The sequence below is a fragment of the Pectinophora gossypiella genome, chromosome 28 (genome assembly GCF_024362695.1).
Source record: "Pectinophora gossypiella chromosome 28, ilPecGoss1.1, whole genome shotgun sequence".
NCBI lineage: Eukaryota > Metazoa > Arthropoda > Insecta > Lepidoptera > Gelechiidae > Pectinophora > Pectinophora gossypiella.
The window spans coordinates 5,637,118-5,661,508 of record NC_065431.1 but is presented as its reverse complement, the minus strand read 5'-3'; the positions used below and the strand labels follow the sequence as shown (position 1 = coordinate 5,661,508).

At 39.8% G+C, this 24,391-nt stretch overlaps 1 protein-coding gene across 1 annotated transcript in view; it reads left to right on the top strand.

The window, feature by feature from the left end:
• The window catches only part of LOC126379187 (putative fatty acyl-CoA reductase CG5065), a 40,087-nt gene that overhangs the window by 466 nt on the left and 15,230 nt on the right, over window positions 1–24,391 (top strand). The window contains exons 2-8 of the mRNA XM_050027864.1: window positions 9,653–9,794; window positions 10,909–11,002; window positions 18,863–19,029; window positions 20,014–20,104; window positions 21,202–21,347; window positions 22,586–22,695; window positions 23,425–23,496. Coding sequence (XP_049883821.1) covers window positions 9,658–9,794; window positions 10,909–11,002; window positions 18,863–19,029; window positions 20,014–20,104; window positions 21,202–21,347; window positions 22,586–22,695; window positions 23,425–23,496 — 817 coding nt within the window. The 5' untranslated portion in view covers window positions 9,653–9,657. The remainder of the gene's footprint in view (window positions 1–9,652; window positions 9,795–10,908; window positions 11,003–18,862; window positions 19,030–20,013; window positions 20,105–21,201; window positions 21,348–22,585; window positions 22,696–23,424; window positions 23,497–24,391) is intronic.

Sequence of the window (24,391 nt, the reverse complement as noted above, 5' to 3'; positions counted from 1 at the left end):
TCTCTCTCTTTATTTAAGAGCTGCGCTCTTATCGGTGGAGTAATCGCCATTCCTCTCTTCTTCCCGCCAAATCCTTCACCTCCTGATACGACACGACCTGCACCTTCTCTTTTATTTGTTTCATAAATGTTCTCCTAGGTCTACCCCTTCCTCTTTTCCCTTCAATTAAACCACTAAATTATACTTACTACATAGGTGTTTAATTAGATTGATTTATGCACGGTTAATAGCAACAGGCTTATCCTTTATAACACAATCTCCCTAGCATTATCCCGTTTTTCACAGGATCCGCTTACCTACCCTGAAGATTTGACAGGTCTGGTGGCAAGCGACTGCCCGTCTGACCAGCCCGAAGGGAAAACCAGCAGATTAGGTTACGTACCCCCGATCATTTTTGGGAATGTGGGTTTCCCCACGATGTTTTCCTTAATAATAATAATAAAATAATAATAGGGATAATCCCTAAATCCAGCACATACCAGCATTAAGCTGAGATAATATTAATCTTACAAGAAAATAATAATAATAAAAAAGTTTATTTAGGTAAAACCCGCTGAGCACATAATCCTCTCAGAAGTCGCCCTGAGCCGAGGTTCGCGCCCAACTGGGCACCCTCAGGCCTGTTGTCTTAAATGTTGTACCGGGGTAAGAGCCCGCAGCTCTCGCCATTTGTCCGGCCAAGTAGTTAGTGCCATTTGCAACAAATCACGTCAAAAACGCCTCCGTGGTCCAGTGATTTGAGCTCACGATCCGGAGGTCCCGGGTTCAAATCCCGGTTGGGACATATCACAAAAATCACTTTGTGATCTCTAGTTTGGTTAGGACATTACAGGCTGATCACCTAATTATCCGAAAGTAAGATGATCTGTGCTTCGGAAGGCACGTTAAAGCTATTAGGTCCCGGTTACTACTTAATGTAATGTAGTCGTTACATGAGCCATGTCAGGGGCCTTTGGCGGCTCAATAGTAACTCTGATATCAGGGTTGATGGGGTTGGTTATCCACCTCACAACCCACACGATAGAGGAAGACGTCAATAAATTCTATATTTTTACTTCAATGGAATTTACTTGTTACAAGAAAATTGACTCAAATCATTTTAAGTGTCTAATTGTATATACTTAACGAAGTTACGTATATTTCTGATTATTATGACAAATTGTTTAGTTTTTTATATCTTCCTCTATCGTGTGGGTTGTGAGGTGAATTACCAACCTCATCAACCAGGGTGTCATGGTTATTATTGAGCCGCCAAAGGCCCGTGACATGCTCATGTAACGATTCCTCACTTACATCAGTAAGTAGTAACCGGGACCAACGGCTTAACGTGCCTTCCGAAGCACGGATCATCTTACTTTTTGGACAATCAGGTGATCAGCCTGTAATGTCCTAACCAAACTAGGGATCACAAAGTGATTTTTGTGATATGGCCCCACCGGGAGAACCCGGGACCTCCTGAGCTCAACACTCAACCACTGGACCACGGAGGCCGTTATGGTTTTTAAAAATATAAAAGGAGAAACTGACTGACTGACATATCAACGCACAGCCTAAACAGCTAAACGTAGGCACTTGAAATTTGGAAGGGACGTAGCTTAGGTACCGTAGAGGTGCACTAAGAAAGGAATTCCCGAAATTCCCGCGGGAACGGGAATTAGCGGGAAAATCCTTTTGTATGAAAAATCTAAACCGCTTAAGTTACACGTTTGAAATTTGGCATGCTGGTACCTAAGTAAACTTAAAGCTTAGTTGCAACAGGATATTGCAAAATTCCCACGGGAACGGGAGTATGCGGGAAAAAGCATTTGTATGAAAAAATGTAAACCGCGTGATAAGATACACGCCACGCGGACAAAGTCGCTGGCAAAAGGTAGTTTTATATAAAAATAATGATTAGAAGAAAACTTTGTTACCAACCGACATTAAGAAAGCATTTTTGTATTCATCATCATGAGGAATGTTACAGAAACGACCTTGAAGTTGCAATATACAGTGTTACGATATCTTACCTTATCCGAGGCTCACCTAGATACGTTTGACCCAAATTCACTTAATGCTTTAAGGCTTTTTGGTCAGAGCAATTTGAAATTTGCAATATTAGAGAGGTAGGCCTACACTACACCGCGTTATTTATGTATGATTATGCTAATATTGTTTTCTCGAACAGCCTCCGTGGTCTAGTGGTTAGAGAGTTAGGCTCACGATCTGAAGGTCCGGCTTCGATTCCCGATGGGGGCATTGTCGAAATCACTTTATGAGACTGTCTTTTGTTTGGTATGGACTTTTCAGGTTTGAAAAAGTAAGATGATTTCGTGCTTCCGAGACGTTAAGCCGTTGGTCCCGGCTATTAGCCGTAAAGACGCCTCCACCAACCCGCAGTGGAGCTGCGTTAGGTTAGGTAGAGTTTGCTTAAAAACCCCCTCCGGTCGATTGAGTGGAGGCCTGTGCCCAGCAGTGGGATGTGTATAGGCTGTTTATGTTATGTTTTCTCTGAGTTCGATTTTAACAACATAAGCTCACGACAATATCACAATCCTAGTTAAAGGTTCTTCTTATCGTGTGGGTTATGAGGTGGAATACCAGACTCATCAACCCTGGTATCAGGGTTATTTTTGAGCCGCCAAGGGCCCCTGACATGACTCATATAACGACTACATACTTACACCAGTAAGTAGTAACCGGTACCAACGGCTTAACGTGCCTTCCGAAACACGGTTCGTCTTACTTTCGGACAATCAGGTGATCAGCCTGTAATGCCCTGACCAAAGTAGGGATCACAAAGTGATTTTTGTGATATGTCCCCACCGGGATTCGAATCCGGAGCCTCCGTGATCGTGAGACCAACACTCACTGGACCACAGAGGCCGTTATTGGAGTTGTCCTTAGAAGAGGTTCAGTACGATCTACACTTCTTCTTCTACTAACCCTGACACCAGGGTTGATGAATTTGGTAATTAATCTCACAACCTACACGATAGAAGAAGAAGATCTACACTGTGTGTATTAAACGATTGATGATAGGAGGAAGCAAGAGAAGTGTCAGCATCGAAGCTAATGGAATTCTATAGTCTCTGCTTACCCCGGTGGGAAATAGGCGCGAGTTTATGCATCTATGTACTTTCCTCAACATTCTTTTACGTTATAATCTAGTGAATGAAGACCTTGAACACGCGTTACGTCTTGATTCGAATACTAAATTAGTTATCATCAAAAACCTGTTTAAGGTTATTCCCACATGTCACCGCGTGGTAGCGCAGTTGGTAGAACGCTCGCCTCTCACTTTGAGGTCGCAGGTTCAAATTCACCACAGGCCTAAACCAATGATTGTCGAATTTGTTTTCGAATTCATATGGATCATAAATGATTATCACGTGCTCAGCGGTGAAGGAAAACATCGTGAGTGGATTTCACGTACCCGAAAAATGCATTTTCGGAGGAATGTGACCTAACCTGCATTGGGCTGGTACACCCTTCGCGAGTTGGAAGGTCGGACAGGCAGTTGCTTCTGTTAAAAACCGGACCTGTCAAATCTACAGGTTAGGTAAGCGGACCCTGTGAGATGATGCGATAAACACCTTAGGTAGGTTGACATTATCATATTTTTGACCTTCTTCTTCTTCTTCCTTGCGCTATCCCACTTTAGGTGGGGTCGGCTCTCCTAACTTTGCGGCGCCATGACATTCTGTCTAGGGTTGTCGGGTCGGGTAAATTGAATTTATCATATTTTTGACCTTAAGGCAGACAAATATTACGTGTGGTACATTTCACGCTTTACTGTGTCTTTTACATAACATAACATCACGACTATATCCCAATTGGGCTAGTCAGAGGTACATCCATCGCAACATGAACTAACCCACACTTCATCGAGATTTGAAAGTCAAAAATATCTTTATTCAGTTGGTAACACTTTGAATCGTCAACTTTTACATAACGAACATCTCATCCGCCTAAAACTACTGCAGCCTCTCACAACCTGTGTAGCCGGGGAAAAGAAGCTGCAAGAAAAATTTGTGATCCGTATCGCCATTTTTAATAAGTCACGACTATTTATTAAAAACATCATAGAAGGAAAGCTAGAAGGAAAGAGAGGAAGGGGAAGACCAAGAAGAGCTTACATGGAACAGATTAAGGAAAAGGTTACGTCGTGTTTTATAGGGAAGTCAAGGCCTTTGATAGACTGGAATGGAAAATGCTACACCGACAAGAGCGTGGCTCTTAAATTGATGTTGATGATCGCCGTCTTTAATGGTCGAGCCAACTTTGTTAAACAGCACTTCTCTCTCTCTATTTAAGAGCTGCGCTCTTGTCAGTGGAGTAACCGCCATTCCTCTCTTCTTCCCGCCAAAACCTTCACCTCCCGATACGACACGACTTGCACCTTCTCTTTTATTTGTTAGGATGGAGGGTATAAGCTGGACTGAAATGGTGTCATATGAAAAAGTGCTGGAAAGAGTTAAAGAAAAGAGAACCATATTGAAGACTATAGAGAACCGGAGAGGAAATATGTTTGGCCACCTGATACGACACGATTCATTTATAACAAACATTATAGAAGGAAAAATTGAAGGGAAGAGAGGAAGGGGTAGACCTAGGATAACATTTATGAAACAGCACTTAAGATAAATTAATAATGCGTTGGTGCAAGTCCGGTACCGGAGTTCGAATCGCAATCCGATTGAGAAGCAAGCCGGTGTCATCATCATCAGCCCATTAACGTCCCCACTGCTGGGGCACGGGCCTTCCCCATGGATGGATAGGGAGATCGGGCCTTAAACCACCACGCGGGCCCAGTGCGGATTGGTGGTTATTAACGACTGCTAATGCAGCCGGGACCAACGTCTTAACGTACCTTCCGAAGCACGGAGGAGCTCGAGATGAAAACTTTTTTGTGGTCACCCATTGACCGGCCTTTGCGAAAGTTGCTTAACTTCAACAATCGCAGACCGAGCGCGTTTACCGCTGCGCCACCGAGCTCCTCCAAGCCGGTGTACAACAGAACTAAAGTGACTTCAGAAGTGGAACCAGTTAACGTTAGTGTTATATTACAAATACCTACACTGGACTAGTTTCCGAGTTCTACCTGATAAGTAACACATTGAGTCACAAACTGGTTGTACGCTATGTTACAACATTTTCGGTTTTCACCACTGATTCCAAGATTCTATGAGAGACTTTTCTTAAACGTTGTACCGGGTGAGAGCCGTCAGCGCTCCCCATTTGTCCGGCCAAGTAGTAAATGCCATCTGCGGCAAATCTACAATAAGTCACGTCAAAAAGGGGGAAAAAAAGACTATCCGTGTTACGTTCCCAAAAGAAAATATAGATAGCGCTGTATAGATTTGTCTTCGTTTAACCTTCTAATTTCATGGAGAACAGACATATGCATCTTTTATTTTTGTTTTTGGCTCGTATAAATGATGACCCTTGTTATTACACCCAGGCACAACACATCTTCCACCCATTATTATTCTAATCAAAATAAAGTCAGGATTAAAAATGAGACTAAAAATTTTAGAGTGTTTACTGGAAGCAAGAGAAGTGTGTCATGTTCGAAGCAAATGGAATTCTATAGTCTCTGCTTACCCGGGTGGGAAATAGGCGTGAGTTTATGTATGTATGTAAGTAATATGTGTTTACTGAGAAGTTTTGTTAACAAAATTCACTTGCGAATGTGCTTTTACAAAAAAATATTTTCACTTTAAGGCGATAGTACATTAGTAGGTATGTAAGTACTTAGTATTTTCGGATTTGAGAATCCTATAACAAGCCGCCATTGCTAGCCCATTGATAACGTGTTACCACTGTGTAACGACCTCCGTGGTTCAGTGGTTGAGCGTTGTGCTCACCATCCGGAGGTCCCGGGTTCGAATCCCGGTGGGGACAAATCACAAAAATCACTTTGTGATCCCTAGTTTGGTTAGGACATTACAGGCTGATCACTTGATTGTCCAAAAAGTAAAAAGATCCGTGCTTCGGAAGGCACGTTAAGCCGTTGGTCCCGGTTATTACTTACTGATGTAAGTACGTAGTCGTTACATGATTCATGTCAGGGGCCTATGGCGGCTCAGTGATAACCCTGACACCAGGGTTGATGGGTTGGTAATTCACCTCACAATCCACACGATAGAAGAAGATCCACTGTGTTACCATTAAATTGGTATCTCCAACATTCCAAGGACGTAAATTTCATTATTGAAAATTAAGTGAATTAAAATAATTCTTTTACTAAAGTTCAAAATTTCCTTGCAACGTAAATATAAAAACATCGGTCGTGGGTAATTTATAAAATAAATTAGTAAATTTATAAAATGGCAACCCAGGGTGGGATGACGTCAGCTGGGCTAACCTTGAAATTCTAGCTGTCAGTTTTGAGCATACCTTATCTTCTTATACCATTGTTAAATTTTCTCTTAAAAGTTCACATAACTTGTTCAATATTTACATAATTTCGTATCTATTTGCATGAAATTATTTGACAGTTGGTAATATGGCCATATTTGTGTGGATTTGGCCTTAATTGAGCTGAGTATATTTGCCATCACGCTGTATGTGCTCTGTGGAGTAGAAAGGGAAAGTGTCCTGAAGTTTGCTTTGAGCAAAATGATGTTTAATCAGCTGTCTTTTGTTTTAGAGTTACGAAATTCAAACGGAAGAACAGAATCCTTATAGGATCATTTTGTTGTCTATTCGTCTGTCTTTCAACTCTTTTTTTATTCTTTTATTATTTATTTATTTCTCCACCAACCCGCAGTGGAGAAGCGTGGTGGAGTATGCTCTATACCCCCTCCGGTAGATTGAGGGGAGGCCTGTGCCCAGCAGTGGGACATATATAAGCTGTTTATGTTATGTATTTATTTACATATCCAAACACACATTATCATTACAGACCAGGCCCAATTCGATAATGCTTAATACAATCTTAATACAATAGAATTCTTCTTCTTGTTTTTTTCTTCGTTCCTTAATTTCTGGATGTAAGCACTCTATTGGTGCTAATTCCTGTAAAAACCATCTAATTTTATTTTAAGTTATAAAGAAAGCGTCGGGTAATCGACAGGCATAAAATTTATGGAATAAGTACACGTAAATTTTAAGCAGAAATCTAAAATAACCGTCTACAAATTTTACATCGTGCAATAACCCCTACAGAGTTAAGTAGACAGCACGTCAAACGGATGGCATACCAGCGTGATGCCTATTTTATTCGCCGGGGTTATTCATTCATTTACTCATTATTCCTAAAATTACGAGCTGTCAATCATCCGTCCCTTTCCTTTTCGGCGGATAAGAAAATGACAGATATAACTTACAATAAAATTAGGAGGTGACTGTAGGAATCGGGGCCATTGTAAGTTTAAAAAAATACCATAATAGAAAAGCACTTGTGCGATATTATTTTTATTATTTACTATAAGAAAGAGCAAGGTTTCTGTGTAAGTAAACATAAAGAGTGTTACTACAAAACAAAAGACTAAAACATAAACTATGTTTAAAATATAATCCGTATACGAAAGAAGTCCCGAACGCCGCGGCGCTACTGTCGCAGATTCTGCATAGAATTATTATGACTTGTCAAATTAGTTTCATTAAAATCCGCCGACTTCTTTTGCGGCGCGAAATACTATTTCAAACCTAGTTTATTTTTAGTTTGTGTTTTGTAGTAACATGTATTTTTTTAAGCAAGAGAATCAACGTCATACAAGTATTGTTTCAAAACGAACAAAAACATTCGACGTAGGTGTGTACTTATAAAAACATTATAAGTAAATTATTATTTCTGTCTGTTCTTGGAACTTGTTTCAATGATTATTACGATGCGGCCAATTATACCTCTAGTTACGTTCATATGACGTATAATACTTAATTATTAAACTGTAGTTCATTATTTTCCAACATTCCTGCTCTTCTTGGGGTGAATATCAAAATTTCAAGTTTGATGGCGAACTTTCATATTATTTTTTCGTGAAAAATTGGGTTCGTCATGAAAAAATAGCTCTATCTACGAGGTGACTTGTTGAACCCAATTTTTCACGAAAAAATAATATGAAAGTTCGCCACCAAACTTGACACATTTTGATATTCACCCCTTTAGCTACATAGAGCACCCTTTTAAAACACCCGTGATAGAATAAATAATAAAACTACCGTGGGCTCACGATCCGGAGGCCCCGGGTTCGTATTCCGGTGGGGACATATCACAAAAATCACTTTGTGGAGATCACAAACTAGGGATAGTTTGGTTAGGGTTAGGACATAACAGGTTGATCACCTGATTGTCCGAAAGTAAGATGATCCGTGCTCCGGAAGGCGCGTTAAGCCGTTGGTCCCGGTTAATACTTACTGATGTAAGTTAGTAGTTATTACATGAGCCATGTCAGGAGCCTTTGGTAGCTCATTAGTAACCCTGACACCAGGGTTGATGAGTTAGTATTCCACTTCACAACTCACACGATAAGAAAAATAAGTTGACTCAATTGGGAATCGAACCCGGGTCTTGGTTTAGCGGTCAAGGTCTACCTTGCACCACGAAGGTCGCTGCGTATAAATTAACATGTGAGAATAAAATACTGAATAATTACAATACTAAAAGTAACAATAGTTTTGTAAGGAAGGTTAGTAGGGCGCTCACATAATGAGGGCCAGGTGAAGCAATAACCCTTCTTTTTGCTTCGTCGCAGTCGGGTAAAATAAAACATTACACATAACATAAGTTCACGTATCCTAATAGGGGTAGTCATAAGTACATCCATCGCAAAACGAACTACTTAGTACCCACACCTCACCGAGTTTTCTGTTAGACCACCGTGTTAGGTGTGATCCAGTGGTTGAGCGTTGGGCTCACGATCCGGAGCTCCTGGGTTCGATTCCCGGTGGGGAAATATCACAAAAATTACTTCGTGGTCCCTAGTTTGGTTGGGACATTACAGGCTGATCACCTGATTTTTGGAAAGTAAGAAGATCCGTGCTTCGGAAGGCACATTAAGCCATTGGTCCCGGTTACTAATTACTGATGTAAGTACGTAGTCGTTATATGAGTCATGTCAGGGGCCTTTGGCGGCTCAATAATAACTATGACACCAGGGTTGATGAGGTTGGTAATACAACCCACACGATAGAAGAAGAAGGTGGTGAGCCGTATCGCCGTCTATGATGGCCGAGCCAACTGTGTTAGTGAAAACTGTACTTAAGATAAATTAACAACAATATGGTAGTCTGGGACTTAGCTCATTTTGCGATGGATGTACCTCTGACTACCCCAATTGGGATATATACGTGAGCTTATACTTTATTGCACAACGACACTCTATGTTGTGTTATTGGTTTTTTGTTGTTTTTTTAAAGAATTAATTACCTAATTATGTACCTAACCTGATTTCATGCAATAAACGTTATTATTATTTATATTTTATTTTCTATTCTCCCTTTTAAGGGGTAGTTTATACCCACTACACGGGCCTTAACCAAGTGTAGTGGGGTCGAGGTGATTCGATGAAATGGTGGGCGAAGTAAGGAACTTTCGGGTTATGCGACAGGTATTTAATATTGTAGCTTTTTGTATGGTGGTAATTAATTACCTAATTATGTACCTAACCTGATTTCATGCAATAAACGTTATTATTATTATTATTATTATTATTCTTCGTTCCAGCCAAGATGTCAGCTGAAGGCTTCACGGCGGAGGAAGTGGACGCGATGCCAGACAGGATCGCGGCGACCTTCACTAACAGAAATGTGCTGATCACCGGCGGGACAGGCTTCATGGGGAAAGTCCTCGTGGAGAAACTGCTCAGGTTCGTCCTTCACTTATTCCAGCGAAAGACCCCCCGAAAGTCTCCCAAAGACCCCTCGAAAAACCCTTTAACAGCAAAACAGGCTTCATAAGGAAAGTGCTGGTGGAGAAAATACTTATGTTCGTTGTTCACTCATTACTGTTTTTCTAAATAAATAATAAATTACACCAGAAGACCCCCAAAGTACTATTCGAAAGTCCCTATAACGGCGGGACAGGAAAAACTGCATAGGTTCGTTTTCAATTAAATGATAAACCGAGACTAATATCCCAGATCCCATTTAAAAGAACCCCCGAAAATACAAATATATAATACAATACAAATATCCGTAACCGCCAATCAATAACATAACCGGCAATCTACTCCCTAAAAGTCCCCCAAAAGCCCCTCAAAAAACCTTTCCCGCGAGTCAGGCTTCAAGCTGAAAAAGCTCGTAGATAAACTACGTTTTACCCTTCAAAAAGCACCCCTTATAGACCCCTTAAAAGACCCACAAAAAACCCACTCTTGACGCATTAACTACGCGCATACAAATGAAGGCACGCTGGCAAGGCGACAGGTGTCAGTCAGTGCGTTAGTAATCAGTATTGTGGCATAGGATCAAGGGTCAAGGTCTATTATACAGAAACAGACTACAAGGCACAGACGCCTTAGTTCAAAACGTATTCATACAAATCCATCCAATAAATAAATTTAAAAATATCTTCTAGCTCACCACAATAACGACCAGGGACTGTTTTAGATTCCAAGATTTGTTGTCCTAATTTTCTTAATATAATTTTTAACTGTATTATTCTACAAGTAAGTAAGTAAGTTAAGTTTCCACCGGACTTGATGTACTTATAATTTTATTCTTCCTCTATCGTGTGGGTTGTGAGGTGCCAACTCTCAAATTACCAACCTCATCAACCCTGGTCAGGGTTATTATTGAGCCGCCAAAGGCTGATTTTATTAATTTTAAGCGAAAATTGTATCTCATTGAGGCACTGCGATACAGAATGATCCTAGCACAGGGCTCGCTGTTAACTGTTTAAATTGTACCTTATTTGATTAAAAAAATATATTCTTAAAAAAAGCGCGTTTTAACATTAACAATGTTTATGGTTTCTTCCAGAAAATGCCCGGATATCGGTCAGATTATGTTGCTCGTGCGACAAAAGAAAGGGAAAACACCAAAACAACGTTTGGAAGAACTCTTCAATGATGCTGTAAGTTTTTTTCATTTACTTCTTCCGAAGCATACCACCAATGTCCTTAGAAAAGATTCAGTACGATCTACTCTGAACCGGCGTGCGTGTATGAAATTGATGAATGTGGAGGAAGCAAGAGAAGTGTGTCAGGATCGAAGCCAATAGAATTCCATACTCTCCACTTACCCCGGTGGGAAAAAGACACGCCTCACGCCTATTTCCCACAGGGGTAAGCAGAGACTATATCAGAAATCAGAATCATTTATTCAATGTAAGTAATGGATAAACTTGTTGAAGGTCAATGTAACATTTTTGAATTTACGTCATTTCGCAAGGTGTTATGGCTGAGGAGAAGAAATGACAAGAAACTGCAACAGCAACACATCTTTTAAAAACCAATGGTACACATTACAAGTTATTATAACTAGAGGAACACATTCAATACCAGACATTTTTATCATGTAGGTAATCATTAGGTAATCTTATAATAAGCTTTTTTACATAAAGTAAGCTTCACGTGAGCTTTAAATTTATTCTCTGACAAATTTAAAATATTATCTGGTATTTTATTGTAAAAACGTATACATAACCCCAAAAAAGATGAATTTAATTTAATTTATATTGAATTCAATTTATAGAATGGGTCATTATAGGTCTGTGATATTAAACACATTTATGTAACTTACAAACTTGTACACCATCATAGTATGCAAATAGAGAAAATTGAATATTGAAAAAAAATTAACACATACAATCTAAAGCGCCGGTAATACAAATAATAGGTAACCTAACCATTCTTGTGAAAAGTTATAAGGCTAGAATAATCCGGACAATGGTGCTAATTCCTGTAAACACCATCTAATTTTATTTTAAGTTATATCTGTCATTTTCTTATCCGTCGAAAAGGAAAGGGACGGGTAATCGACAAGCATAAAATTTATGGAACACACGACAATTTTAAGCACAAATCTAGAACGACCGTTTAATTTTTTTACACTGGCCAATAACCCGACAGTATTATGTTGACAGCACACGTCAAATGGTTTGCAAACCAGCGAGATACCTTTTTGATTCGCCCGGGTTATCCATTCTTTACTCATTCTTTCTAAAATTAAGAGCTGTCAATGATCCGTCCCTTTTCTTTTCGGCGGATAAGAAAATGACGGGTGTAACGTCAAATTAAATTAGGATGTGTCTGCAGGAATCGGGGCCAATAAGTACCTCATCATACTTGTGACAAGTTAAGTTAAACCTAGAACATTCCGGACAATGTCTGAGGAAACATTTTTACACAATCATTCGTCAGTTGTAATTCAACTCGGGTCATAGTTTAGTATTTGCGAAACTTTGCGGCCGCAGTTGGAATGAAGTGAATACAAACTTATTTCTACATTTACTAACTTACTCTAAAGCCGAGCCGTGGTAGCCCTGTTGGTAAAACGCTTGCCTCTCACTTTGAGGTCCCGGGTTCGAATCCCGGTGGGTACAAATCACAAAAATCACTATGTGACCCTTGTTTGGTTAGGACATTACAGGCGAATCACCTGATTGTCCAAAAGTAAGATGATTCGTGCTTCGGAAGGCACGTTAAGCCGTTGGTCCCGGTTACTACTTACTGATGTAAGTACGTAGTCGTTACACGAGTCATGTCAGGGGCCTATGGCGGCTAAATAATAACTCTGACACCAGGGTTAGTATTCGTTACGACGTCACTAACACCCTGTGTATTTATACATATACGTGTAACGTTACAACATAACATCATGTACCAACATAACCCAATTAAAACATAATAAACAAACTATCTCCAATTAATTGAATAAAAAAAACCGGCCAAGTGCGAGTTGGGCTCGCGCACGAAGGGTTCCGTACCATTGACATTTTTTTTTCCGGCCAAGTATAATGCCATCTGCGGCAAATCTACAATAAGTCACGTCGAAAAAACAGTATAACCCCCGGCAAACTTCTTGAGCATGCAAAAAAATGAACTTTTGATTATTTTCTTAACTTCATTAAAAAAAACAATTATTATATTATTTAATTATGTAAATAAAACTAAACTTATATTATTATAGTTTATTAAAACTTATATTTTATTATTATATTTAATAAAAAACTAATCGTCAGGTAAGTATAATATTCCTTCCATGAGGTTGAAACCAGCAATACCAGAGCTAATGCTAGGTTTTGGATCTGTAGATATAGACCTCGTGCTAGTAACCAATTCTTAAACTTAAACAAATGAGCAATAACAAAAACGTGACAGTTTCACTGCACGCAAGTGTATTCGGGAGTCAAAGGGACGAAGACAGAGTGCGCGGGGGAAGTATCGACTGATCTACCAATAGCCGGTCGATGCGGGGCTCATCCGCCCCCGCGCCCCGTACCGCACCACCAAAGAGATCTAAAATTCGGTTGTGCGCAGTCAAGGTCGATGCTCAAGAAGTTTGCCGGGACCTATACTCTGCCTGATGCGAGTGGGATGGCGCCCAGAGTAGTCTATTTCAAAGCCGTACTAGGACTCCCTCATTAGGTCTCTCTCTCTCTCTCTCTCTCTCTATTTAAGAGCTGCGCTCTTGTCGGTGGAGTAACCGCCATTCCTCTCTTCTTCCCGCCAAAACCTTCACCTCCCGATACGACACGACCTGCACCCTCTCTTTTATTTGTTTCATAAATGTTATCCTAGGTCTACCCCTTCCTCTCTTCCCTTCAATTTTTCCTTCTATAATGTTTGTTATAAATGAATCGTGTCGTATCAGGTGGCCAATCATATTTCCTCTCCGGTTCTCTATAGTCTTCAATATGGTTCATCCCTCCCTCATTAGGTACGGAACCCTAAAAACAACAGTTACGTTACTCAAACCGCGTTGCGCTGCCCACGCCGCATGTAGCGTAGCGTGAAGGTAGTAAATTCGCGAACAATTTACTAAATGACAAGGTAGTGTAATATTGTTCTGCGCCAATAGTTAGTAGTTGCATGCCCAGTGCGCTGTTGCAGATGGTTGCGAAAAACAATGAACCAGGGACGGACTAAGGATGATCTTTTTTCAAATTCAAAAAAATCAAATTCAAAATTATTTATTAGCCCAATAAAAAAAGTTAAAAAAATATAAAAAAAACAAATAATAATAATAATTAAAATTATTTATTATTATTAATATTATAAAATAAATAAATAAATAAAACTGTATTTCAGACTTTTGTACACCCATAATGGTTAGTAAGGGACTTTATACTATGTTTAGTAAGCACATATTAAAATATAAATATTTCCTCTATTTCCTCTTCATCTTCATAATCTATCTAGTCTATCTACTCCTTTTCTTCCTTAGTATATGTAGTAGTTTAAGTAGTAATATATATTTATTATAACAATTATAATTATGTGTATTATTATTATGTAGTTTATGTAGTCGAAAGTGTATTTATTTTTATATGCACAAGTATTCCCATGCTGCACTATCCCGCTATATTACATAATATTCAATATTTCCTATACTTAAAGGTTGCCTGGAAAAGATTGCTACTTAGCAATAAGGCCGCCTATTGTACTAATTCTATTTCTCTTTTGTTTTGTATTTTGTTTTTTCCTGTTTGTGCAATAAAGTATTTGTTATGTTATGTGATATATCCCAAATCCCTTTCTGTGCGCCTTGCACACTTCGTCCTACATCGGTGTCTGTGCGATCTATGTCGACATTAGCCGCCGACAAACGATTACAGGGCTTATTCTGTACCCCAGTGGACAACTAAAGACATATACCGGCCTCCGTGGTCCAGTGGTTGAGCGTTGGGCTCACGATCCGGAGATCCCGGGTTCGAATCCCGGTGGGGACATATCACAAAAATCACCTTGTGATCCCTAGTTTGGCTAGGACATTACAGGCTGATTACCTGATTGTCCAAAAAGTAATATGATCCGTGCGTCGGAAGGCACGTTAACCCGGTCCCGGTTACTACTTACTGATGTAAGTAAGTAGTCGTCACATGAGCCATGTCAGGCGCTTTTGGCGGGTCAATAGTAACCCTGACACCAAGGTTGATGAGGTTAGTACTCTACCTTACAATCCACACGATAGAAGAAAGAAGAACTAAAGACATAAAGAATTGTTTGGAAAAAAACATACACACATAAACTCACGCCGGGGAAAGCAGAGACTATGGAATAGGGTAGGTTCCAACTAGTCAAATCAGTTACTTTTTACTAAACGTTAAAACACGAAATTACAATGGAATTCGTGTGAAAAAGCACAATGTGATGTTACAGAAAAACGTGACAAAATGTCGCACTTAAATTATTACCTACATTTTTCTTTATCAAAATTCTTAAATAAGTTTCTTTCTAAACACTGCACTGCACTGTAAGGCGCGGCAGACCGAGGCGGAGATGGCGCGACGACTTGGATGCTTTCCTGGAAGGCTGGCCGGAGGAAGCACTGGAGAGAGAGTCCTGGAAGAAATGGAGGGAGGCCTTTGCCCAGCAGTGGGACAATTTAGGCTAGATAAGATAAGTTTCTTTCTATTTGAAGAAAAGAAAACGTTTTTAGTCACCTTTAGACCGTCATTTTAAAACCCAGTTAGTTTAAAATACACTAAAACAAGTACTCCCGGTCAATCAGAGTCGCAGTATAACCCGACCGCGTTACGAAGCACCACGCGCTAATATGCGTAATAAGACGATGCGTACTTTCTTAATGTGACACGATTTTATTGAATGTACAGTCATGAGCAATATAATGTATCCACTTTAGAACCCTGTCGCACTATCATATTTAACATTTAATGAGGCTTACGGTTTAAATTGTCAAAAAGTTAATGTGACATGGTTGCAAAGTGTGTATATATTAGTACTCGTGACCGTACTTACTTATATACCGCTGTGTACGAATGTATAGCTAAACAAGCGCCAAGTTTTCGTCGCAATTTTGTATTAATCGTTGTATCTACGGTAGTGGTAAATTAATGAAAAAAGGACTTGTACATAGCTGGCGAGGAATGGGTTTATATACTATACTCCTCTGCCTACCCCTTTGGGGACATAGGCGTGATGCTTTGTTATACCTATGTGTCTTAATATACAAGTACTCGTAAGTAGCAAGCGCTGTTTAAAAAATCTAGCATCCAATTAAATCTAGCAATTTATTACATAGTATTAGCAATTACTTATCTTTACGTCGAGTTAATTTAGCAACGAACCAACTAAATTTTGTAATATGAGGTGTAATTTTCGCATCATATACAACTTAGATAATTATAACTCCGTGCTTCAGAGAGCACGCATTGTTGTGACCATAGATTCATAAACTCACGTTCGTAAACACTGCACTGCACTGTAATTGTAATTTTTTTATTTATACGAATTCGAAAATATCTTTATTCAGTTCGTAACATAGTTACATTTTGAATCGTAATTTTTACATAACGAACGTCTCGTCCGCCTAAAACTACTGCAGCTTCTCACAACCTGTATAGCCGGGGAAAAGAAGCTTCAAGGAAAACTTCGACATGGGGCCCTAGACGTTCTTTAAAAAAATAAATAAACATAAAATATTGTTATACAAATTGAGTAATTTAGCTGCCTATATCAGTTCTCAGACAGATACCTCTTTCTTCTATTCTATGCTATCTATACCTTTGTCGAGGCGGCCACGCCTGTCTTGTCACCACCGCCTCCAATGATGAGGACCACGGAGACCGTTTGCAAAAGTGGTGTACGTAACGAAAGTTTCGGGATTGGAAGTAGTGTTGCCGAAAAATCGATAGTTTTACTATCGATAGTAAACAGCCAAAATCATCTACCCAACCGATAGGCCTATCGATAGTATCGATAGCTCTTTTTTGGTGATACTATTGATAAGCAACGATACTATCGATAGTTTTGTACGATCGATAGTGACCTTAATTTCGATAGTATTGTAAAAAAAAATCCTATCCACTCACTTAATAGTGTTTTTTAAAGTTTTGAGAATTGCCTACTTCAAAACCAAACATCCACTGCAAAACCACCCACGTAACATAAAATTTATTAAATACGAGCTTTAAATGGTGTGAATTGTTCCACACAATGCTACATTCAATACTATCGAAATTAAGGTCACTATCGATCGTACAAAACTACTATCGATAGTATCGATTAATTATCGATACTATCGTTTTTTGGTAAACTATCGATAGTTCGATCGAAAACTATCGATAGGGCACTATCGAGGGACAACACTAATTGGAAGAAAACGCATAGGAGAATGAGTTATGGCAACAAATGAGAACGAAAACTAGGACTGAACATTCTTGGCCATTCTACACACCAAAGAGAAGAATTAACAATAATTGCAAGGTTTTGTTAACAAAATTAACATCCCAATGTGATTTTTCAAAAAGACGCTTACATAGTTTATCCTTTAAGTCAACGACAAGCAGTCTTCTCACCTCTTATAACCCTGTCTGCCCTAATAAGGGCAAAAGGCGTGAGTTTTGAATACGTAAACCATAAAGTAACATAAAGAATCCGGTCCTCACAGAATTAAAGCCAAGGTCAAACTGAGTTGGACAACAGTTTTGTAACAAGCTAATGCTATGTCGTAACATCTGCCTGAATCGGTCTTTACTTTCCGAGTTATTACTTAATTGTTAGGTTGGTAGTAGGTTACTGGTTTATTATTTAATTTTAGAATCAGGTCTTCTTATCGTGTGGGTTGTGAGGTGGAATACCAACCTAACCTTGGTGTCAGGGTTATTATTGAGCCGCCAAAGGCCCCTGAAATGGCTCATATAACGACTACTTACTTACATCGGTAAATAGTAACCGGGACCAACGGCTTCACGTGCCTTCCGAAGCACGGATCATCTTACTTTCGGACAATCAGGTGATCAACCTGTAATGTCCTAATCAAACTAGGGATCACAAAGTGATTTTCACCGGGATTCGAACCCAGGGCCTCCGGATCGTGAGCCCAACGCTCAACCACTGAACCATGTAGGCCGTATTAGAATTAGGTAATTTGGTAAGTACTTTTTTGTTAGGGAAGCGAAGGGATTGTATCAGGATTGTAGTAAATGTAATTCCGTGGGCGCTGCTTACCCTAAAGGGAAATATGCGTGATATTATGTTACTTCTTTATTGACATTACATGCTGATCACCTGATTGCCCGCAAGTAATGACCCGTGCTTCGGAAGGCACGTTAAGCCATTGGTCCCTGTACGAAAAATAAGTAGGTTTTCGGGAATGAACTGTGAAGGACCAGTTAACCTTATGTAGTTTAAAGTAAGTATAAAGATCTCCACGATTGTAGGCACTCTCCTCAATAAAACATAAAAGAAATGAGCCACTCACCACGTGATCACGGCGTCGCCCTATGAAGTACCGTCCGGTAGCTGATGTTTGAGATGTATTACACAATGTTTCCTTTTGATTTTGTATATAATAGTTACAGTACAGTTTCTAGATCAGAGGCACAAGTCCACGAAGAATATTATCAATTATTTCACCACAAAAACAATATTAAAATGCGGAGCACACAGTAGTGGGTGTCACGCGCAAGATGGAGAGTTTTTTTTTTTTAATGACACCGAGGCTGTGGTTGTCATTGACGTACAGCCTAGTAGCTTGTAGACACATAACTTATATGCAATATTGAAAAAAGAACCAAACAATCGTGTTTCACTTAATACTTAAACAAAACAATAATTAAATCCTAAACAGTCCCGGTTATTACTTACTGATGTAAGTAAGTAGTCGTTACAAGAGCCATGTCAAGGGCCTTTGGCGGCTCAATAATAGCCCCGACACTAAAGTTGATGGGGTTGGTGATACACCTCCCAACCCACACGATAGAAGACACCTTGTATATATTTTTTCAAGGCTTCCTCCCATCTTCCAGCTCTTCGAGAAACTCCTCAAGCTCCGGGGCGGCATCGGAGCCCTACTTAGTAAGATGACCCTGATCGCCGGGGACGCCGGCGCTCCGGACCTGGCCATCAGCGCGGCTGACAGACAAACCATCGTCGACAACGTGCATATCGTGATCCACGCCGCTGCTACTATCAGGTAACACAGGCGCACCCCGGACACTAACTACATATACACTTTCATACATAACATATATACATACATACATACAGGGTGTTAGTATATAAAAAACTACCCCTATTAAAGAAAAAAAATCATCAAAATCGGACCTGTCCCTGGCAAGCTAGAAGTTAAATCCTTCATTGACTTCAACAACAGTGCTAACGTAGTTGTCGCAGCGACGCATACCTAATACAGGGAGTTAGTGACGTCGTAACGAATACTGAGGAGGATGATTCAGACCATGATTCTGAGTTGATATCAAGTGGAATTTTCCATCGCAAAAGTATGGATAGAAAAATAATTAAAAAAACACAAAAAAAACATAAACTTTTGGCAGGAAATTCCACTCGATATCAACTCAGAATCATGGTCTGATTCATCCCCCTCAGTATTCGTTACGGGGTCACTAACACCCATGACATATTTGTATGGCTACCGTATGTACTTGTATTTGGTGTAAGTGATATCGTAACGAATACTAAGAGGGATGATTCACCTGATAATTCTGAGTTAATATCAAGTGAAATTTTCCATCGCAAAAGTATAGAAATTAAAATAATTAAACAACAAAAAAAAACATGAATTTTGCGATAGAAAATTCCACTTCATATTAATAACCCAGAATCATGGTCTGAATCATCCCCTTGAGTATTCGTTACGATGTCACTAACACGATGTATACTTATACAACGTCTAATCGCCGCTGGAAGTCCGTTGCTTCGTCGATCTCTAGTCACTCTCCAACTTGAGACTAGCGAGTCTCTCTCCTTATTTAAGAGCCGCGCTCTTGTCGGTGGAGTAATCGCCATTCCTCTCTTCCCGCCAAACCCTTCACCTCCTGATACGACACGACCAGCACCTTCTCTTTTATTTGTTTCATAATGTTCTTCTAACAGGTACTATGCTCTATTCCTTAACTCAAAACAACCTTCGGCTTAAAAGAAACCTCCATCCTTTCAGGTTTGACGAGGAGTTGAAGAAAGCAGTCATGCTGAACGTACGAGGTACCAAGTTGATGCTGGAGCTGGCTAAGGAGTGCAAGAACCTTCTGGTAATTTACCACCCCTGTGCCACCCATTTTAACTCCTAAGGGGCGGTAGGACTGGCAGAGGAAGACCTAGAAGGACGTACATTGACCAAATTGGAGATGTCCTTAGAAAAGTTTTAGTACGATCTACTCTGAACCGGCGTGCGTGTATGAAGCGATTGATGAATGTGGAGGAAGCAAGAGAAGTGTGTCAGGATCGAAGCAAATGGAATTCCATAGTCTCTAATTATCCCGGTGGGAAATAGGCGTGAGTTTATGTATGTATGTGAGTCGATTAAGGAGTGGAATTCTCTGCCGTCTTCTGTATTTCCAAATGCAATAACCCGGGTGCTTTCAAGGCCAGAGTGAACAGGCACCTTCTGGGCGAGCTCCATCTTAGGCCTCGTCAATGCCTTAGGCAAGTCTTGGGCCAAGAGCAAACCCATCAAAGGTAAAAACAATTACTTAAATATAAAGTTACTTGTCTTAGGCATACACAATGGTGCTAATTCCTGCAGACGCCATCTAATTTTATTTTAAGTTATACCTGTCATTTTCTTATCCGCTGAAAAAGAAAGGGACTGGTAATCGATAGGCATAAAATTTATGGAACACACGTCAATTTTAAGCACAAATCCAAAACAACCGTCTAAAAATTTTACATCGGCCAATAACCCGACAGAGTTAAGTAGACAGCACGTCAAACGGATTACATACCAGCGAGATGCCTATTTTATTCGCCCGGGTTATTCATTCGTTTACTCATTCTTCCTAAAATTAAGAGCTGTCAATCATCCGTCCCTTTCCTTATCGGCCGATAAGAAATTGACAGGTATAACTTTAAATAAAATTAGGAGGCGATTGTAGGAATCGGGGCCATTGTGAGTTTTAATTTAGAATAAAATTTCAACTTAAACTTATATTAATTATAAAATTGTACAAAATTGTGTAAGTGATGCGTTCGGTCACGAGGTCAGAACGAAAGTGAGATTGCTTTATTAGCAAGAAACTCCTACGCAAAATGCAATTTTTGTTATACGGGGGTGATAATTGCGGACTTGATTTAGGAAGGCGCTGGCCGGAACATTACTAATTCTTACCTTGTTGCGTCTCTTCCTCAGCTGTTCATCCACATATCGACAGCCTACTGCCACCTGCACGAGAAGCTTCTGGAAGAGAAGCCGTACCCGCCACCTGCCAACCCCCATCAGATCATCCAGGCTATGGAGTGGATGGATGAGGAGACGGTCGCTGCTCTTACTCCTAAGTAAGTTGGTATAAACTAGTGATGTGCCGGATCGTTAAAAATGTATATCCGCGGATACGGATCTGAATACGGATATTTAGTGTAAAGATCCGCAGATACGGATACGGATCTTTATTTTCTTAAAAAAAAAAAGATTAAGGTAATAGTTATTTCATTGTTCTAACAGTAATATTTTATCTTGCTTTCATTTTAAAGATCTATCTATCTAAATGTTTGCAATATAAAGGTGCCAAATATTTGATTTTAAGAAATAAAAACAATCTGAATGGAATTTTATAGGTTTTTATTTAATAATTCTACTTAATCACCTGAAAAAGATCCGTAAAAGATCCGCGTGAAAAGTACCGGACACGGATACGGATACGGATTTTTCTTTTATCTCGGATATCCACGGATACGGATACGGATATTCGGAACATCACTAGTATAAACACCATAGTACCAGAAACCATACCATAGTAGTAGTTAGTGGTGGTGGTAGATCTCAGACGACGCCCTGAGCCGAGGTTCGCGCCCAACTGGGCACCCTCAGGCCTGTTGTCTTAAACGTTGTACCGGGTGAGAGCCTTCAGCGCTCCCCATTTGTCCGGCCAAGTAGTTAATTCCATCTGCGGCAAATCTACAATAAGTCACGTTAACAAAAATGTGGTGATAGTGTGGTGAGTCATTACCACTGGCCTTCCCAGTGTCCTACCACCCTTTCGCTCATAGGAACCTAAGGACCGAATCACGGGTTATGTGAGTGGTATTTTATTTCATTGATATCAATTCAGAATCATGGTCTGAATCATTCCTCAAAGTTTTCGTTACGATGTCATTTTTACAGAGAACATAGTAATACATTGTTTTAAGTTTACGCGGTTATTATCATAATTAAAACACATAATAACGGGTTCTTACCGCGTTTTAATCAGGGATATGAGACTCCCGATATTGCGACACTGTTGCAAGTGCCATGATCACGGGATGACTGATGAGATTGGAGTGGAGTAGGTAGATCCATAATTTTGTACGGGCAGACATATCTGTCTACCCTCTTTCTTTGCCGCTTGTTAATGTATTTGATATCGTAATGTTTGTTATCGGGAGTCTCATATCTCTGATTTAAACGCGGTCAGAACCCGTTATTATGTGTTTTAATTATGGTGTAACAGAAAGCTCGGTGAGGCGTGGGTACTTAGTTCATCTTGCGATGGATGTATCTCTGACTTCCCCTAATTGGGGTTATCGGTTGACAGGTTGCTGAGTAAGCTGCCCAACTCGTATGCCTTCACCAAGGCGCTGGGAGAGGCGCTGGTTGTCGAAGCCATGCAGCACATTCCGGCTGCCGTTCTGAGACCATCCATTGGTATGTCATATGTGAATTCAAATAGGTAAAAACATATTAGTTGCTTATCTTCTTCTATCGTGTGGGTTGTGAGGTGGATTACCAACCCCATCAACCCTGATGTCAGGGTTTTTCACAGATCCCGTTTACCTGACCTGACGATTTGACAGGTACGGTTTTCTACAAAAGCGACTGTCTGTCTGACCTTCCAACCCGCGAAGGGAAACCAGCCCAATACAGGTTAGGTCACATACCTCCGAAAATGCATTTCTCGGGAATGTGAGTTTCCTCGCGATGTTTTCCTTCACCGCTGAGCACGTGATAATCATTTAATTTGCTAATCATTGGTTTAGGCCTGTGCAGGATTTGAACCTACGACCTCAAAGTGAGAGGCGTGCGTTCTACCAACTGGGCTAGCATGGCTCAATATCTTCTAAATAATAATATATTTAAATATATTATATTTATTTTTTATTATATTTGTATTTTAATTTTATTGTATTTTAGTTTTATTATTTTTAGCAGTGTGTAGTAATGTAATGGACTATCGTGTCCGAAATAAATGATTTTTATTTATTTATTTATCAAATCAAATCAAATCAAGTCAATTTATTTGCGAGAATACATAAAATACAAAAAGGAAAAAGAAAAGGAAGAGAAAGAAAGGAAAGGTTATTAGGGTTGGTTGGTTATTGGTTAGGTTTGGTTTAGGTTATTTATTTAAGTAACCTTGATTATTTGTTATTTCAGTGATCCCCATTTGGCAAGAGCCCGTGCCAGGATGGACAGACAACATAAACGGACCCACAGGCCTACTTATTGGTAAGTAAGACAACCATCTGTGGTTAATGCGTTGGGTTCACGATTTGGAAGTCCGGGTTCGATACCCGACCACGTGCATAAAATTTTGTTATATATTTATATTTTGGCATATATTTACTATTCCTAATAATCGTTATGCATAAAAGGCATTAGGCATAACTTGTTTGTGTTGTGGTAAAGATAGCTTCGATAGCTCCAGTGGTGTACGTAAACATAGGTCGCGTTGGTTGTTTGAGCGAAAAGGGCGGTTATACAAAAATATCCTACAGACAAGTAACAGAGGGAAGGTGGGAAAAACTTACAGATGCGCTGCAAAACGGAGATTTATATCCCCGGGGACACCGTTGCTCGACGAGGGCCCTCGGAGATGATGATTCAGATGGCTGCGTGCACTTTTATGATGATAATTGTATTTTGTTTGGTCGGCCGGCACTCTCACGCACGGTTGTTGAAGCAAGAAGAGAATGAATGATTCGGAAATTTGAGTGAGCGTGTTCAATGAATGAATGAGCGCCGCCGGGTGATAGGAAAGGGTAGGAAGCGGGAATGTCTGATACTTGAACATTTTCCCCCCCCGCTGGCGAAATTTTGAGCCAGAAAGGCAATCAAAATCTTCACATTTGTTCACTCCAGCCACCAACAGAGTAAATTTGATAGACTATGATATGATGAGTTCTGTGTGACTGAATGTAAACTGATATGATGTGTGATAGAAATGATAAATATGCAATTATGATACATTATGATAAGTGTGATTTTTTGAAAAGAAATGTTAACATTGAAAATATACATATGATAAATTAATAGAATGTCAAAATATTGCCAAGTTAACAGAGAATGTTTAGTCATATCCATCTGGGATAGGACAAAGCTTCACAAGAGGCCGTGTAATGAC